The sequence below is a fragment of the Microcaecilia unicolor genome, chromosome 5 (genome assembly GCF_901765095.1).
Source record: "Microcaecilia unicolor chromosome 5, aMicUni1.1, whole genome shotgun sequence".
Taxonomy (NCBI): Eukaryota; Metazoa; Chordata; class Amphibia; order Gymnophiona; family Siphonopidae; genus Microcaecilia; species Microcaecilia unicolor.
The window spans coordinates 206,523,676-206,543,878 of record NC_044035.1 but is presented as its reverse complement, the minus strand read 5'-3'; the positions used below and the strand labels follow the sequence as shown (position 1 = coordinate 206,543,878).

At 45.7% G+C, this 20,203-nt stretch overlaps 1 protein-coding gene across 1 annotated transcript in view; it reads right to left on the bottom strand.

The window, feature by feature from the left end:
• SLC12A3 (solute carrier family 12 member 3) overlaps positions 1-20,203 on the bottom strand; it is a 1,234,282-nt gene that overhangs the window by 918,954 nt on the left and 295,125 nt on the right. Inside the window, 1 exon segment of the mRNA XM_030203718.1 lies at positions 4,696-4,806. Coding sequence (XP_030059578.1) covers positions 4,696-4,806 — 111 coding nt within the window.

Sequence of the window (20,203 nt, the reverse complement as noted above, 5' to 3'; positions counted from 1 at the left end):
GGATTTTTTTTGGGCACCTGTATACACAGCAGGAGGATCTGGTGCGACCTAGTGGGGCCTATCTCCATAGTATGGACTTACCAAAGGTATCGGAGGAGGCAGAGGTGTTGAATGCACCTATTGCTGAGGAGGAGGTAGAATTAGTGATTAAATGGAGTAAATTGGGGAAGGCACCAGGGCCGGATGGCTTCAGGAATGAATTTTACAAAATTTTAAATACAGAGATAAGCCCTCTGCTAGCCGCAGTGTTTAATGTAGCCATACAACAGGGACAAATGTCACGACATCTCAATAGAGCGCAAATTAGTGTGCTGCTGAAGCCGGGTAAACCAACAGACAGACCAGACTCATATAGGCCGATCTCTCTCCTGAATGTTGAGTTAAAATACCTGGCAAAGATCTTGGCAAACCAGCTAGCGAGATTTCTACCAACCTTGGTTATGGATACCCAAGTGGGATTTATGTGTGGAAGAGTGATCGCTAAGAACATGCGCCGGATATGGGTTGCCCTAGAGAAGGTAAGAATAGAACAGATCCTGGCCTTGCTTATAAGCTCCAATGCCGAGAAAGCGTTTGATAGAGTGGATTGGAACTACCTGTTTGGCGTGCTGAGGTCTTATGGTATCACCGTTTTTTTCGCGAAGGCAGTTAGAGCTCTGTATGCAAATCTCCAGGCACAGATATATGCGAATGGGCTGCAGTCCGATTGGTTTCAGATAAGGAGAGGTATGAGACAAGGCTGCCCACTATCACCACTTCTTTTTATCCTGGAGCTAGATCCTCTTTTAAGAGAGATCCAAAATAATGTTGATATTCGAGAAGTCGAGGTTAGAGAATATAACTTTAAGAAAGCTGCGTTTGCAGATGACTTGTTAGTGTTACTCACAGACCCAAGGCGTTCGCTGCCGTACCTTATGGAAAGTCTAGAGGAATATGGGAATTTTTCGGGGTTCTGGCTAAATCTTTTGAAATCAGAGGCTTTAGCTAGCACTGAAGAGCTTAAACAGGAATGGGAGGATAGGTTTCCATTAAAGATGGGCGCAGGAAGCTTTTAGATACCTGGGCATACAACTCCCTATGGATATTAGACAGATTCACGAATTAAATATCACCAAGTTATTGAAGGACACAAAAGAACAGCTATCAAGGTGGTCAATGCTGCCCGTGTCCCCTATGGGCCGGATACAGTTATTTCGCATGATAATATTCCTGCGTTGGCTCTATGTATTACAGACGTTACCGCTGAGGTTGGTCAAGCGGGAAGTGGTGGCGCTTAGAAGACTGGTGGTTAAGTTCTGCTGGGCCGGGAAAAAATCCAAGATGAAATGGCAAATTTAATAGGGAACTGGAGGAAGGGGGGGTTAGGACTACCGGATATGCGTGTGTACAACCAGGCATGCCTCTTGAGGCACTTGCAGGATTGGATCTTGGTACAACCACATACACGGATGTGGGATTGGAACGAGCGTATTTCTATCCCTGGCATTTGATTTATTTATTACACATTAAGCAGAAAGGAAAAATACCTGAAAGATTTAGAGACAGTATGTTGCTGGGACCGCTGTGGCATATGTGGAGGGAATTATTGCACAGGTGGGGTCAAGATCCGACCTTTAGCATATTATTACCACTAGCTGGCAATGATGACTTCACACCAGGTAGAGAAAATGCAGTATTTCACAAGTTAAGAGAACAGGGAGTAGAACTGTTGGAAAGTTTCATCCAGGAAGATGGTACCTTGATTCCCATCTCTGATTTCCATCAAAGATGTTCAGGGGGCCTAGTGTAGATCTTAGCTTATCAGCAGCTATCCCATTATGTGCATAACCAATCGAAAGAGAGGCTATCCCTTAGATTTGGGAGACAGATTCGAGCATTTTTGGAGGGGGATGCATTGGGTCAGGTCTCAGTGTCCTGGTTCTGTAAGGAGTTAGAAAAAGGTCAGCAGGAGAGGCAGGTAATATAGGTGGCTACAAAGTGGAGCGCCGAAGCACAGCACCAAATCTCTGAGTGTCACATACAGCAATCATTGATGGGAATACCAAGGGTAGTTCATAGTGTGGAATTATAGGAATGCCAGTACAGAATTCTGCATAGAGCCTATTTTTCTCCCAGACGGGCATTCCATGCAAAAGTCATACTATCAGATAATTGTCTAAAATGTAAGCAGGGGAGTGCAACCATTGCACACTGCATATGGCAGTGTAGACCCATTAAAGCCTTTTGGTGGAGACTAGGCAAATTCATGAGAGAGGTGCTGGGGTATCAGATTGCCTTCACCTTTGATAGAATGTTGTTGGGTATCCCTGGGCAATGGGGTATAGGCACACAAGGGGAACGCTTATTTCTCAGCAAAGCCTGTATAGTGGGGAAAAAGTGTATTCTTAATCACTGGGTAATGGACATGCCTCCCTCTTACTGGTATTGGAGGAATAGGCTACATCAACTTATGCTTTGGGAAGCAAGAGGAGCGAGGCTAACACCAAAAAGACAAATGAGGTTTCTGAGTATCTGGGGGAAATATATAAACATGATATCGCCCCGAGCGCGTAGTCATGTGCTCAATAGACTACCATGGGGGACTGGAGGAGATCGAATGGGCTAAGGTACGGGACATGCAACAGGTAGGGGGGAAGGGAGAGGGGAGGAGGGAGTAGGAATCAAGGGGTAGGGGGGAGGGGGGAAGGAGGGGGGAGGGAGGGGGGATGGGAAAAAATACAACCTCCTGGAGATTTGGTGGTATAATGTTGTCTCAGATTGTCACGACTTGGTATAAAATGTAGCTTAATATCTGTGCGAGAATGTATAAGTTGATGCAGTCCCAGTAAAAATAACAAAAACGTTTCAAACTAAATGAGGGGGGGGGGGGATAAATATGCTAAAAGTTTGATGACGGATTACAACTTTATTTGTCATGAGGCTGTGTTTCTTTGAATCTTGGTGTATTCATGTTATTGGTTGTATTCTTTTGAAGTGTCATCAATAAAAAACGTTGAAAATTAAATGTTATTGCTAGCAGCCTGCTTCCTAAAGGTTTAAAATGAAACTATTCAGAACAGGTAACCAAGCTCCATGAGGCCACCTTGTTAGTGGAAATGCTGTCTGAGGAAAAGGCAGAGTAACCCATATGTTACAGGAACTGCTGAAAGAAAGTGTCCCAGCGGAGCAGATTGAGCAAATGACAAGCATTTGGATCTGCTAGCTATGCTGCCACAGGTGCCTATCCAGTTCATTTTCGAAGGAGATTGCCGGCCATCTTCTGACACAAATCGGGAGATGGCCAGCGATCTCCTGAACCCGGCCAAATCGATATAATCGAAAGCCAATTTTGGCCGGCGCCAACTGCTTTCCATCGCAGAGCCGGCCAAACTTCAAGGGGGCATGTCGGTAGGGTAGCGAAGGCAGGACGGGGGTGTGATTTGAGATGGCCGGCTTCGCCTGAGAATGGAAAAAAGAAAGCCGGCCTTGACAAGCATTTTGCCGGCTTCACTTGGTCCTTTTTTTTTTAGGACCAAGCTTCAAAAAGGTGCACCAACTGACCAAATAACCACCGGAGGGAATCGGGGATGAACTCCCCTTACTCCCCCCAATGGTCACCAACCCCCTCCCACCCAAAAAAAAATATATTTTTTTGCCAGCCTCAAATGTCATACTCAGCTCCCTGACAGCAGTATGCAGGTCCCTGGAGCAGTATATAGTGGGTGCAGTGCACTTCAGGCAGGGGGACCCAGGCCCAACCCCCCCTACCTGTTACACATCAAAACCCCCCAAAACCCACTGTACCCACATGTAGGTGCCCCCTTCATCCCTAAGGGCTATGGTAGTGGTGTACCGTTGTGGGGAGTGGGTTTTGGGGGGGATTTGGGGGGGGGGCTCAGCACCCAAGGTAAGGGAGTTATGCACCTGGGAGCTTTTTTTTTAAAAATTTTTAGAAGTGCCCCCTAGGGTGCCCGGTTGGTGTCCTGGCATGTCAGGGGGACCAGTGCACTACAAATGCTGGATCCTCCCATGACCAAATGCCTTGGATTTGGCTGGGTTTGAGATCGCCGGCATTAGTTTCCATTATCGGCAAAAACCGATGCCGGCCATCTCAAGCCCGGCGATCTCTGAGATTTGGCCAGCCCCAACTGTATTATCGAAACGAAAGATGGCCGGCTATCTTTTTTGATAATACAGTTCAGGACTGCTCTTTGCGGCACCGGCCAAATAGACGGCCGGCCATCTATTTGGCCGGCGCCGTTCGATTATGCCCCTCCACGTGTTTTTTGATTAAATACACTGGAAATAGATTCCCACTTGGCCTTCACACACAAGCAGCTATTATAAAATTACTGTCCACATGTATATTCATTATAGATATCCTAAAAACCAAGCAGCTTGTGGCACTTGAGGACTGGTATTGTCTATCCCTGTTCCAACCATTAAATCACTTTTTCTAGGTTAGGTTTTCCTCCCAAATGATATTAAGCAGTAGACCCTTGTTTCCACAGCACAGCTCTGGAGATGGGATTATAGGAAATGGAAGTGAAGCTCCGATTTTACAGTGAATGCAAACCAAGGGATTTTAAAGTCTTATAGATATGGTACACTTTTATAGTATGAAATATTGACCACTGGGAGCATTACAGAATTAACAGAGTTATTTTAGTATCCCTAAATCCCTAGATGGAACAACAGACGTCATAAGTTTCTTACCTTTGCCTCCCATTCCATACCCGCTAATGAGATTCCAAGTAGTACAGTTACTGTGATGACTCCAATGATTCTGATATCATTTGTTGGATCAACTATAGTTGAACCATATTCCTACAATCACACACAAATAAAATTATTTTTCAAATAAACTAGCAGAGCTTGAAATCTACTGTTAAATATTTATCACATAGAAAACAACAGTATGATTGACACTCTAAAAGCATAAGTTGACTATTTCTGACTTCCTCTTCCCTGTACTTGTATCATTCTTAGGGTGCCTTTCTTTACTGTAAATATATTTTAGGTTTTGTATATTTATAATTCTTTAGAGTAAAATGGCTTAAAGGAAAAGCTGGATGGTCATTGGAGACATTTTCAAAAAAACTTGGGAACCATTCTGGACTATCATGTTGTACAGAATGTGTAGCTGGATATTAAACTGTTTACTATGACCATCCATTTCATTTATAGCACTCTAGGCCTGGATGAGTACATCAGGTCTGGATGGCTTCAGACTGGGGCATATGGGTATCATGTAAAATGTTTCTTCTGCTAGTTTCTATATGTTACATATTTCAATAAAGATATATGTAAAATGAAAATCTGGATATTTGTATGGATAGAAAGGCTCTTTTTTGGCCTGGTAATTTCTTTCCAATCTTTTTTATACTTCCAACTTGGTTGAAATCAGGCCTGGGTTACAGCACCAGAAGCCTTTATTCAGACCTTCCTGGAATATTTTACCATTATTTTATATCCCTTTTCCTCAGTTAGGCCAGCCATTGGAGCAACGACCCTTTGTCAGCAGCCAGGTACCACTAATGCCTTTGGAGCAGGGCTGGCAACAAGGCCAATTGCTCTGGGCTCCTATGTCATAGGGGGCCCCAAGTGTGCCTCAAGCTGAAGGAAGCATAGCCTGAAAGGGGGCTTTGTATCCCCTTTCCCAGTTTCTGCTCTGGGTCCCTTCATATCTAATACCAGCTCTGCTTTGGACTATGTAATTGTGGTTTCTATGTGTGACCACTGTTGAGCAATGGTTAAGCCTTCCTTCCACTCTCTTCAGACAAAGAGATAACAAGCTACAAATTACACCAGCCTAATACCTTAACTATAATCCTATACATGATCAGTGGGAGAACAGTAAATTATGGAAGTAGAGTTGTGAAACCTGCTGTTAATAAAAAGATCATAAAGCAAAAGTAACAGTCTATTCTTATAGACCTCTATTCTTTTCATTAGTCTTATATACCACTTCTACCCTTACAAAGGTCCTGAAGTGGTTTACAAAGATCAAAATAAAACATACATTAATAGCAAAGAGGCTAGAGAAAACAAGATGGTTTCAATTATCAGAAAAATAATGTCTATAAATATTTTCTGAATGTGAGATATGAATCAGCAAATCTAATAACCTCAGGAAGAGTGTTCCAAATTGAAACTGCCTTGTAAGAGAAAGATTGTTCAAGCACCTTTTTAAACAAAGAAGGATGCATACTACTACTACTACTATTTAGCATTTCTATAGCGCTACAAGGCGTACGCAGCGCTGCACAAACATAGAAGAAAGACAGTCCCTGCTCAAAGAGCTTACAATCTAATAGACAAAAAATAAATAAAGTAAGCAAATCAAATCAATTAATGTGAACGGGAAGGAAGAGAGGAGGGTAGGTGGAGGCGAGTGGTTACAAGTGGCTACGAGTCAAAAGCAATGTTAAAGAGGTGGGCTTTCAGTCTAGATTTAAAGGTGGCCAAGGATGGGGCAAGACGTAAGGGCTCAGGAAGTTTATTCCAGGCGTAGGGTGCAGCGAGACAGAAGGTGCGAAGTCTGGAGTTGGCAGTAGTGGAGAAGGGAACAGATAAGAAGGATTTATCCATGGAGCGGAGTGCACGGGAAGGGGTGTAGGGAAGGACGAGTGTGGAGAGATACTGGGGAGCAGCAGAGTGAGTACATTTATAGGCTAGTAGAAGAAGTTTGAACAGGATGCGAAAATGGATAGGGAGCCAGTGAAGGGTCTTGAGGAGAGGAGTAGTATGAGTAAAGCGACCCTGGCGGAAGGCGAGACGGGCAGCAGAGTTTTGAACCAACTGGAGAGGGGAGAGGTGACTAAGTGGGAGGCCAGCAAGAAGCAGATTGCAGTAGTCTAAACGAGAGGTGACAAGGGTGTGAATGAGGGTTTTGGTAGAGTGCTCGGAAAGAAAGGGGCGGATTTTACGGATGTTGAAAAGAAAGAAACGACACGTCTTGGCAATCTGCTGGATATGAGCAGAGAAGGAGAGAGAAGAGTCAAAGATGACCCCAAGGTTTCGAGCTGAGGAGACAGGGAAAATGAGAGAGCCATCAACAGAAATAGAAAACGGGGGGAGCGGGGAGGTGGGTTTGGGGGGGGGGGGGGGAATGAGAAGCTCGGATTTGGTCATATTTAATTTCAGGTGGCGTTGAGACATCCAGACAGCAATGTCAGACAAGCACGCTGAAACTTTGGTTTGGATGCAAGGTGAGATATCAGGGGTAGAAAGGTAGATTTGGGAGTCATCAGCATAGAGATTGTAGGAAAAGCCATGGGATGAGATTAATGAACCAAGGGAAGAAGTGTAAATAGAAAAGAGGAGGGGACCAAGAACAGAACCCTGAGGTATGCCGACAGGCAGAGGGATAGAAGTAGAAGAGGATCCGCCAGAGTGAACACTAAAGGTGCGGAGGGAGAGGTAGGAAGAGAACCAGGAAAGGACAGAGCCCTGGAATCCAAGTGAGGACAGGGTATCGAGAGGTATGCTGTGATCGACAGTGTCAAAAGCAGCGGAAAGATCAAGAAGAATGAGGATGGAATATTGACCTCTGGATTTAGCCAGTAATAGGTCATTGGAGACTTTAGTAAGCGCAGTTTCGGTTGAGTGGAGAGGGCGAAAACCAGATTGTAGTGGGTCAAGAATAGCATGTGAGGAGAGAAAATCAAGGCAGCGGCGGTGAACAGCACGCTCAAGTAATTTGGAGAGAAAAGGAAGGAGGGAGATGGGTCGGTAATTAGAGGGACAAGTAGGGTCGAGTGAAGGCTTCTTAAGGAGAGGTGTGACCACAGCATGTTTAAAGGCAGCAGGGACAGTCGCAGTGGAAAGTGAGAGGTTGAGAATGTGACAGATAAAAGGAATAAGAGCAGGAGAGATGGCATTAAGAAGGTGGGTGGGAATGGGATCAGAGGAACAGGTGGTACATTTTGAGGAAGAAAGGAGAAGTGTAGTTTCCTCAATAGTAACTTCAGGAAAGGAGGAAAGAGAATGAGGGGAAGGAGAGAGAGGGGAACGGACTAGTGGAGGGAGAGGTGGTGAGGTAGAGAAAGCAAGGTTTATCTTTTGAACCTTGTTGTGAAAGAATTCAGCAAGGATCTGAGGAGATAATGAAGGGGGAGTTGGGGGAGGGGGCACCTTGAGGAGAGAGTTCAATGTGGTGAAGAGAAGTCAAGGATTAGAGCCAATTGGTCAGTTGGATATAATAATCCTGTTTGGCACGTAAAAGAGCAGATTGGAAGGAGGTCAGCATGAACTTAAAGTGTAAGAAATCAGCAAGGGCCCGAGATTTCCGCCAGAGGCGTTCGGCGGAGCGGGTACAGGGAACGTAGGTAGCGGATATTAGAAGTCAGCCAAGGTTGGGGTTTTGTACACCTTACAGGGCGGGTCATCAAAGGTGCAAGAGTGTCTAAGGCAGAGTATTGTTGTAAGAAGAAACAGCCTCGTTAACAGACGTGGATGGTGCCACAGTAGAGAGGAGGTTTGAAACATGGGAGGATAGAGATGAAGGGTCAATATCGTGAAGATTCCTAGATAAATTAGATAAGATAGGACGGGACTGGGAGGGAGGAGATTTAAGTGTGAAAGTTATAAGATGGTGATCAGAGAGGGGAAGATCAGAGGCAAGGAAACTAGAGGGTGAACAGTTGGAGGAGAAGATGAGATCAAGACAGTGACCATTTTGATGAGTGGGGGAGGTGGAGCATAGTTGGAGATTAAAGGAGGACGTTAAAGCGAGTAACTTGGAAATATAAGAGTTGGAAGGATCATTAGCAGGAATATTAAAGTCACCAAGGATGAGAGAGGGGGAGGAAGGATCATGGAAGAAGGCAAGCCAGGCGTCAAAGTCACTGAGAAAGGATGAAAGGGACGTATCAGGGGGACAATAAATGACCGCTATTCGAAGAGGCAGAGGAGAGAAAAGGCGGATAGAGTGGACTTCAAAGGAGGAAAAACAGTGAGATTGAGGTGGAAGAAGGGGTTGAAATCTGGAGGAGGGAGAGAGAAGTAGTCCAACACCGCCCCCACGGCCAGCAGGGCGAGGAGTTTGTGAAAATAGATAACCGCCATGGCACAGGGCTTCGACTGAAGCAGAGTCATCAGGGCAGAGCCAGGTTTCTGTTATGGCGAGCAGATGGAGGTGACATGAGATAAAGAGGTCCTGGATATAGGCGAGTTTGTTACAGATAGAGCGGGCATTCCATAGGGCGCAAGAGAAGGGCAGAGAAGAGGAGGGGAGTAGAGAAATAGAGATGAGGTTAGAGAGGTCGCGGTGAGATCTGTAGAGTTGGGATAATAGTTGGTGAGGGGGGCCAGGATTGGGATTGATGTCACCGGCTGAGAGTAAGAGAAGGAGTAAAAGAGAGCGGAGGAGAGTAGGAGAGGTGTGGCCACGAAGGCGTCGAAGGCGAGAGGTATTTAGGTGGAATGGGGAAGGCAAAATGGAAGGAAGAAAGAGGCGGAGATTAAAAGCCAAGAGGGAGGAAGAGGGTAGGAGAGAAGGTGAGGTGATGAAGTCGATGGATGGGCGGTGAGTTCCTGTAGCGGAGAGAGGTAGGGGGTGAGGGAAAAGATTAGGAAGGGACAGGGCTAGGAAGAGAATGTGAATAGGGGCCATAAATGACTGAGGTACTTTAGCAACTGGGAAGAAGATTAGATGTAAAGAGAAAAATGCCCCGGCGCGCGGCACCTAGAGCGGAGGCCCTGAGTGGATCGGAGTGGACCTGGGTGTCACCCCGGAGAAGGCTGTAAGGATATGCAGATGAGCTGCAAGTCCTCCACAGCACCTGAAAGGCAGCCGGTGGTAGAGCTGGGCACCTCTCAGCTGAGGAAAAGCTTACCAGGGGTTAGGCCGAAGCCAGCATTCCTCCCCCTGAGGGTCGCCTGATCCTAGACTGTGTACAAGGAAGCTTACCCATAGGAAAAGGTACTGTGGAGGGGCATAATCGAACAGGGCGCCCATCTATAAGGGCGGCCATCTTTAAGGACGGCCCCGTAAAGCAGCGTCCCCGGCCGTAATATTGAAACAAGATGGCCGGCCATCTTCGTTTCAATAATACGGTCGGGGCCAGCCAAATCTCGACATTTGGGCCGGCCTTAAAGATGGCTGCCATTGGTTTTCGCCGATAATGGAAACTCATGGCGGCCATCTCAAAACCGGCCAAATCCAAGGCATTTGGTCGTGGGAGGAGCCAGCATTTGTAGTGCACTGGTCCCCCTCACATGCCAGGATACCAACCGGGCACCCTAGGGGGCACTGCAGTGGATTCAGAAATTGCTCCCAGGTGCATAGCTCCCTTACCTTGTGTGCTGAGCCCCCCAAAACCCACTCCCCACAACTGTACACCACTACCATAGCCCTTAAAGGGTAACGGGGGGCACCTAGATGTGGGTACAGTGGGTTTCAGGTGGGTTTTGGAGGGCTCCCATTTACCACCACAAATGTAACAGGTGGGGGGGGGGGGGATGGGCCTGGGTCCGCCTGCCTGAAGTGCACTGCAGTACCCACTAAAAACTGCTCCAGGGACCTGCATAGTGCTGTGATGGAGCTGGGTATGACATTTGAGGCTGGCAAAAAAATGTTGGGTTTTTTTTGGGTGGGAGGGGGTTGGTGACCTCTGGGGGAGTAAGGGGAAGTGATCCCCGATTCCCTCCGGTGGTCATCTGGTCAGTTCGGGCACCTTTTCAAGGCTTGGTCATGAACAAAAAAGGACCAAGTAAAGTCGGCTAAATGCTCGTCAGGGCTGGCCTTCTTTTTTCCATTATTGGCCGAGGCCGGCCATCTCTTAACCACGCCTCCGTCTCGCCTTTGGTACACTGCCGACAAGCCCCCTTGAACTTTGGCCGGCCCTGCGACGGAAAGCAGTTGAAGCCGGCCAAAATTGGCTTTCAATTATACCGATTTGGCCGGCTTTAAGAGAAGGCCAGCCATCTCCCGATTTGTGTCGGAAGATGGCCGGCCTTCTCCTTTGAAAATAAGCAGGATTGTCAAAATGTTTTTCTGGAATGTCTTCTTGAAAATTTTTAAACACAATGCAAGATATTTTCAAATCTATTCTCCTGTTCAGTGAGAGCCAATGTAATTCTCTCAAAAGTGGTGACACATGATCAAATCTGAGGGGCCCTTTTACGAAAGGGTTGCCATATGGCAACCCGGAACTACTGCCGGCCAAACACAGCCGACAGCGGTAGTTCCGACTTCAGTGCATGCCATTTCTGGCACACCAGAAAATATTTTTGGAATTTCTACCATTGTGCTAACCCAGTGGTTACTGCCGGGTTACCGCGAGAGCCCTTACCATCACCTCAATGGGTGGTGGTAAGTGGTCCCTGCTGCATGGCCACATGGTAAGAGTAATCTTACCACATGTCCAGTTTTGGAGGGGACATTTTACCTGCTTCGGTAAAAAGGGCCCTGGTGTGCAGGAAAAATGGCCACCGCCACTACCACTGGGTCCTTTTTACTGCAGGTTGGTAAAAAGACCCTTACGTTTCTTAAAGATCATATGGGCAGCCGTGTTCTGGACTAGCTGCAATCTTCTTTGCAAGCCCATTGAAATTCCAACAAATACTGAGTTACAATAATCCAAGTAAGACAATATTATGTAGAGTCAAAATTACAAAATGATACTGTTCAAAGAGTGCACAAACAGATCTCAATTGCCTTAATTTAAAAAAAAACATTTTTTGTTCTACATTATTCACTTGCGGTTGAAAGGTAAGGAGAGAATCCAGGATTATTCTCAAAACATTTGAGGTGCCTTCAAAAGAAAGAGATATTTCTCTCAAGTAGCACAAAAGATGGAATTTGTCTTCCAAACCATACACTGTCAGCTAGCACATTTGCTTATTTCCGATCTGAGGAAGAAGGGCAACCTTCGAAAGCTAATCAAGAAATGTATTAAGTTATGTCCAATAAAAAAGGTATCGTCTTATTTCTTTTCCATGTTTTATTTTGTTTGATTTCTATTGATAACCTTAAGAGTGGACTAACACGGCTACCACACTCCTCTTCCAAACCAGTGGGAATGACCAAAGAAGACAAATAGGATGATACCAATATCAACATGTTCTATACTGTCAATTCTAATCAAATGAGTTGATGTGGACTTGACACGGGCCATGTTTAGGTCTAATGCCTGCATCAAGAGTCCATGAAAATTGTAATTTAGGGCTTACCAATGTAGAATTCTCCTTGTGCAAACAAAACAGAATGATGAAGAAACAATATCCTTCTCTCTGTCTCTTGCTTCCCACTTTGGCTTCACAGCTCCGCTGGTACAATGAGTGGCCAGGCAAGGCAACTTACCCATGCGGAGCCAGGTGTGAGAGCGCCTTGCTCGCTGCCCTGCTGCCAGACTACCTGAAGTGAGGATCTGAGTGCAAAAGCCCTCGGTTCTGGAAGTTAGTGCACAGTCCATACAGATGTGCACTGCACCTGTGATTCCCTCCGGGCAGGCAGTAGGGAGGGACAGGGGCACATGCTGCTCCTTACCCCAGCTCATGCTCAGCTCCTCACGTCCGGCAGCAGGGTGGAAAGTGAGGCGCACTCATGCATGGCTCCCCACAGGGAAGTTGCCTGCCTGGTTACTCACAGCACCAGCAGAACTGCGAAGCCAATGTGGGAAGCAAGAGAGAGAGAAAGAGAGAGAGAGAGAGAAGAATATTGTTCCTTCATAATTCTGTTTTGTTTGCACAAGGAAAAGTCTACTTTAGGTGGACTTCTGATGCAGGCATTAGAGCCAAACCACGGTTTATGCTGAGTCCACATCAACTCATTTTACTAGGACATTTTGATATTAGTATCATCTGATTTGTCATTGGTCATTCCCATTGCTTTTTTCTTTTTTTTTTTTTTAGGCCAGCCATTGGACCAATGACTCTTAGCCAGCTGCCAGGCATCATTGCAGGGAAAGATCCAGTTTATATTTATTTTTTCCCCAAGGAAAGGAGTAGAAGAGTGCCTTTCTAAGCAGGATGTTGGAGTTTAACCTTTCCCAGTCAGAGGAGGGAGGCTTGTCTAGATCTTTTCCAAGACAGGAGTATAATAGTTCTTCTCTAGTGAACTGCAGGGAGAAAATGAAGTTACTTACCTGTAGCAGGTGTTCAAGGACAGCAGAACTTGACATGGGTGACTTCACTGACAGAGCCCAGCATAGGAAATGGTACCCCAGCATATTTTCTGAAAGCATTTGGCTCACTCATTGCGCATGCCCACCTGTTCCCACTTGCTGCTGGCACATGGGACCTACTCAGTCCATTACTAGATAGACGAATACAACTTCTTGGGGAGGTGGGAGATTTGTGAGAATTCAAGTTCTGCTATTCTTGGAGAACATGTGCTACAGGTAAGAAACTTAATTTTCTCTGAGGGCAAGCAGAACTACCTAACTACAGGCTGTCTTCAACAGAAAAAGGAGAGAATGCAACAAATGGTGCCATAACAGGCAAACACCAATATTTTTGATGTCAGCAAACTATTTTATTACTTTATCATTTTTTTTTCCTGGATGACAGCCTGGACCTGAAAGAGAAGAGCGTGGAGGGATAGAGTTGGATTCTGAAACCCAAATAGATTCTGGAGAACTGTCTGGTCAGTAATGGGATACGAATGAATGGACAGAGGTCCATTTCACAGTCTTGTAAAGCTCTGCTATGGGGACTGATCTCAAGTGGGCTACCGATGAAGCCATATCTCTGACATTAGTAGCTGTAACATAACCCTCCAGAGCCAGCCCAGTCTGTGCAAAAATGAAAGAAATGCAGTCTGCTAGCCAATTGGAAAATTTGCCATTGACGATGGCAACCCCCATCCAGTTTGAAGTCCAAAGAAACAAAAAGCCAGATGGATTTCCTATGGGCTTTAGTATGTTCCGGACAGAAGGCAAAGGTTCTCTTGCAGTCCATAATATGAAGGCACGTTCACTTTTATGGACATACAGTTTAGGGAAAAAGGTTAGAAAGATTATTGACTTGTTAAGGTACAATGCTAACACAACTTAAAGAAGGCATTTTAGATGGTTGCATAGAACCAGTTTATTATTATATATAAGGCAGATCAGTCACTAGGGCCTGGAGCTCACTAACTCTGCAAGCTGAAGTAACTGCCACCAAAAATAAGGCCTTCCAGGTCAGGTACTTTGTGGCAGGTATCTAATAGTTCAAAAGGAGCTTTCATCAGCTGAGTAAGAAGAACACTGAAGTCTCATGACAATGTGGGAGGTTTTATAAGTAACAAGTCTAGTATAAAGGTTGTACAGAGATGGGTTCACCGATCTTTTCAACCTCATGATGACTCCACTAGCCAAGACTCTATCCACCCAAGGCCTCAACCTATTTATCTACGCTGATGACGTTACATTATACATCCCATACAAACATGATCTGGCGGAAATCACCAACGAAATCAAACTAAGCTTAAACATCATGAACTCATGGGCAAATGCATTCCAACTAAAACTCAATACAGAAAAAAACACACTGTCTCATCATCTCATCCCAATACAACACATACAAACCCACAAACATTAACACCCCAGGATACACCCTCCCTATCTCAGACAGCCTGAAAATTCTTGGAGTAACAACCGACTATAACCTATCACTAGAGACCCAAGCGAAATCCACCATAAAGAAAATGTTTTTCTCAATGTGGAAACTCAAACGCGTAAAACCATTCTTCCCGAGGGAAATATTTCGTAACCTGGTACAGTCCATGGTATTAAGCCATGCAGATTACTGTGATGGAATCTATGCGGGAAGCAAGGATCAAATCATAAAGAAACTTCAGACCGCCCAAAATACAGCAGCCAGGCTTATATTTGGAAAAAGCGAAAGATACATACCTGTAGCAGGTATTCTCCGAGGACAGCAAGCTGATTGTTCTCACTGATGGGTGATGTCCGACGGCAGCCCCAGGATCGGAAGATCTTCCTAGCAACAAAGTTTGCTAGCCCTTGTGTGCACATGCGCGCACCGCGCATGTGCGACCATCTTCCCGCCCGTAGCGCGAGCGTGCTCCTCAGTCAAGTAGAAAGCAAAGGACAAGGGAAGACACAACTCCAAAGGGGAGGTGGGCAGGTTTGTGAGAACAATCAGCCTGCTGTCCTCGGAGAATACCTGCTACAGGTATGTATCTTTCGCTTTCTCTGAGGACAAGCAAGCTGCTTCTTCTCACTGATGGGGTATCCCTAGCCCCCAGGCTCACTCAAAACAACAAACATTGGTCAATTGGACCTTGCAACGGCGAGGACATAACTGAGTTTGACCTAAACAGAAACAACTAACTGAGAGTGCAGCCTGGAACAGAATAAAAAAGTACCTAGGGGGGTGGAGTTGGATCCTAAACCCCAAACAGATTCTGCAGGATCGAATGCCCAAACTGACTGTCGTGTCGGGTATCCTGCTGTAGGCAGTAATGAGATGTGAATGTGTGGACAGATGACCCGTCACAGCCTTGCAAATCTCTTCAATAGTGGCTGACTTCAAGTTGGCCACTGACGCTGCCATGGCTCTAACACTATGAGCCGTGACATGACCCTCAAGAGTCAGCCCAGACTGGGCGTAAATGAAGGAAATGCAATCTGCTAGCCAATTTGAGATGGTGCGTTTCCCGACAGCCACTCCCCTTCTATTTGGGTCAAAAGAAACAAACATTTGGGCGGACTGTCTGAAGGGGCTTGTCCGCTCCACATAGAAGACCAATGCTCGCTTGCAGTCCAACGTGTGCAACTGACGTTCAGCAGGGCGGGTATGCGGAGGGGGAAAAAATGTTGGCAAGACAATTGACTGGTTCATATGGAAATCTGACACCACCTTTGGCAAGAACTTAGGGTGAGTGCAGAGGACTACTCTATTATGATGAAATTTAGTATAAGGAGCATGAGCTACCAAGGCTTGAAGCTCACTGACTCTACGAGCGGAAGTGACTGCCACCAAGAAAATGACCTTCCAGGTCAAGTACTTCAGATGGCAGGAATTCAGTGGCTCAAAAGGAGGTTTCATCAGCTGGGTGAGAATGACATTGAGATCCCATGACACTATAGGAGGCTTGACAAAAGCAAACCTCTCATGAAGCGAACTACTAAAGGCTGTCCAGAGATAGGCTTACCCTCTACACGATAATGAAAAGCACAAATAACACTAAGGTGAACTCTTACAGAGTTGGTCTTAAGACCAGACTCGGACAAGTGCAGAAGGTATTCAAACAGGGTCTGTGTAGGACAAGAACGAGGATCTAGGGTCTTGCTGTCACACCAGATGGCAAACCTCTTCCATTTGAAAGAATAACACCTCTTTGTGGAATCTTTTCTGGAAGCAAGCAAGACTCAGGAGACACCCTCAGAAAGACCCAATGAGGCAGTCTACGCTCTCAACATCCAGGCCGTGAGAACCAGTGACTGGAGGTTGGGATGCAGAAGCGCCCCCTCGTTCTGAGTGATGAGGGTTGGAAAACACTCCAATCTCCATGGTTCTTCAGAGGACAACTCCAGAAGAAGAGGGAACCAGATCTGATGCAGCCAGAAGGAAGCAATCAGAATCATGGTTCCACGATCCTGCTTGAGTATGGGAGGATACGCATACAGAAGGCCCTTCCCCCAATAGAGGAGAAAGGCATCTGATGCTAGTCTGCCGTAATCCTGAAGTCTGGAACAGAACTGAGGGACCTTGTGATTGATTAGAGTGGCAAAAAGATCTATCAAGAGGGTGCCCCATGCTTGGAAGATCTTGCGTACTACTCTCGAGTTGAGAGACCACTCGTGAGGTTGCATTATCCTGCTCAACCTGTCGGCCAGACTGTTGTTTACGCCTGCCAGATACGTGGCTTGGAGAAACATGCCGTGCTGGCGAGCCCAAAGCCACATCCTGACGGCTTCCTGACACAGGGGGCGAGATCTGGTGCCCCCCTGCTTGTTGATGTAGTACATAGTAACCTGATTGTCTGTCTGAATTTGAATAATTTGATAGGACAGCCGATCTCTGAAAGCCTTTAGCGCGTTCCAGACCGCTCGTAACTCCAGGAGATTGATCTGAAACCCTGTTTCCTGGAGGGACCAAGCTCCCTGAGTGTGGAGCCCATCAACATGAGCTCCCCACCCCAGGAGAGACGCATCCGTAGTCAGCACCTTTTGCGGCTGAGGAATTTGAAAAGGACGTCCCAAGGTCAAATTGGAGCGATTTGTCCACCAATGTAGGGATTTGAGAAAATTTGTGGACAGATGGATCATGTCCTCTAGATTCCCCGCAGCTTGAAACCACTGGGAAGCTAGGGTCCATTGAGCTGATCTCATGTGAAGATGGGCCATGGGAGTCACATGAACTGTGGAGGCCATGTGGCCAAGCAATCACAACATCTGCCGAACTATGATCTGCTGAGACGCTCGTACCCAGGAAACAAGGGACAGGAGATTGTCTGTCCTCACCTCGGGGAGGTAGGCATGAGCAGTCTGGGAGTCCAGCAGAGCTCCTATAAATTCGAGTTATTGTACTGGAAGAAGGTGGGACTTTGGATAATTTATCACAAACCCTAGTAGCTCCAGGAGTTGAATAGTCATCTGCATGGACTGTAGAGCTCCTGCCTTCAAGGTGTTCTTCACCAGCCAATCGTCGAGTAAGTGCAAGGTGATGTATGTGGGAAAAAAGAACCCGAATTATAGCTACGTCATGCAAGATTCCACGTTAGGAGTTACGGACCAAGAAAGGGATCTGGGTGTCGTCGTTGATAAAACACTGAAACCTTCTGCTCAGTGTGTTGCTGAGGCTCGGACAGCGAATAGAATGTTGGGTATTATTAGGAAAGGTATGGAAAAAAGGTGGAGGATGTTATAATGCCGTTATATCGTTCCATGGTGCGACCGCACCTTGAGTATTGTGTTCAATTCTGGTCGCTGCATCTCAAGAAAGATATAGTGGAATTGGAAAAGGTGCAGTGAAGGGTGACTAAAATGATAGCGGGGATGGGACGACTTTCCTATGAAGAAAGACTAAGGAGGCTAGGGCTTTTCAGCTTGGAGGAGAGATGGCTGAGGGGAGACATGATAGAGGTATATAAAATAATGAGTGGAGTGGAACAGGTGGATGTGAAGCGTCTGTTCACGCTTTCCAAACATACTAGGACTAGAGGGCATGCGATGAAACTACAGTGTAGTAAATTTAAAACAAATCGAAGAAAATTTTTCTTCACCCAACGCGTAATTAAACTCTGGAATTTGTTTCTGGAGAACGTGGTGAAGGCGGTTAGCTTGGCAGAGTTTAAAAAGGGGTTAGACGGTTTTGTATAATTATAGTACAGCAAGAGACCCTCACTGGATGCCCACCGGAAGGGTGGGAAGGCCAGATTTTAGGACTCAGGCTGTAAAAATACCAGCTAGGTTTAAAAATCTATGACTGGCTGCGCAAGGACTTGCTTTCCTGTAAGTTAATATGTGTCCCCGCTTGGGATCCATCCACTGGAATAATGATGGGTCAATTTACATACCTTTAACAGCTAAAATAACTGAAAAAGTACTGACTAGGCCAAACAACAAGTAAATGATTTAATATTTCAGAATCTGTAAAAAAGCAGGTCTGAACCATGAGTTCTGACACAAACAGGTACAACTGTCACTTTAAATCAGATGAACAAAATGGAGTCTATTAGTTTTGTATAGAAGGCTACAGAGGTTATACAGAGTTCTTAAGATGGTGTGAAAAGTATTGCGACACAGACAGATGTGGAACTGTTATCTCAAAGCTTCCCAAAACATGCTGATAACACTGCGTGGGAACGTATCATCTCAGAAATTGAGAGCTAGGTATCTCACCATTGATTTCTATGGAGAGTTTGTGTATAAAAGAGGGGACAATTTGCCATAGCTTTGGACTCCTCCACAACGCTTATCTCAGACGGCGAAGCTCTGTCCGATTGTACCAAGAATCTGTCTGCTGAATGTACCTGATTAAAGTCTGATGTGCAAATAAAATCCTTATTCGAGATGATGATTTGTGGGCTTAACTTAATGATGAAAGGCTGTAAGTATAAATGCTTCTGCTGTATCAGGCTATCACTCGCTGCATTATATAACTTGTAACCTAAATCCAGTTTGTCATAAGGCTGGTATCTATTCCTTGCCAGTGCTGAGAGGCGGACTAATGCGGGTCTCTTAGATCTAACGTCTCTCTCGGTGGCAACTCCTCTTAGAACTTCACAACCCCCTGATTGCCCCAGTTCTAGGGCTATTTAGAGATGGAGTCAGATTAAGGTCATTTAAGCCTTCTTGGGGGGGCTTGGGACCCCTTAATTCTCAACATTGGTGACCCAGCGTTCGATTTAAACACGCCATGAGAATTTTTGTCAAAGTGGGGATTGATTCTGGCTCTTGACTAAAATTCTGTCACTGTCTTTCAATATTCTGTTCTGTTCTTTCTCACCCTCTTTTCTTTCTCCTATCCTGTCCATCTCTTTGATTTGCGTGAAGTACGCAAGACTGTGCTTGTTGTGTGAATGATGCATAACACCGAATCCAGGCGACTGCGATTTGGAGTTTGCTGTAAGTTTATTTCAATGTTCAAAATCTTTGGATTGGTCTTTATGCTAGCATACTCGCTTAACAATCCTTAGAGATTGGGCATTTTCTGTTTCCCATTCCATCTTGTGTTCTGTCTTAACCCCCCCTTTTCAAATCCCTGTCTCCCTGTTCTTACTATGTATTCTGTTCTTTCTTCTTCTGTCGCCCCCCCCAATCCCTTTCCCTGCTCTCCTGCATCCTAACTTCCTCTGCCTACCTCTTCCTATTAATCCCCTGGCTCTAATCCTGCTCCGTTCTTTTCTGTTTGTTCCTTGATCGGGGGAATTTTCTTTACCCTAGGAGAACAGCACGCTTTCAGATTGCTCTCCCCTAAAAATCCTTCTGCTTTCTCCGTTCCTATACTCACTCTTTAACACTGACAGCCCCCACCTTTTCACATCTGCTACTGCCTTCACTCTGTGTGTGTGACGCATACTTTTGATCTTGTGCTGAAACAGTTATCCACGAGATTTTTTTTTATGTCTCGGGACTGTTCCTTTTACTCTATGCCTCTAGGAGGGTATCTTCCTATTGGACTTCCTACAACTTTCTTTATGCTCAGCTTTGTAGCTGCTTACCGCTGTCTAACTGCTGCTTTTCCCTTATCTCTCTAAGTATAAATCAGTTCCTTCAGTCCTCTGAACTATGCTTTTTCTCTAATTATTCAGCCCAGAGCCCCC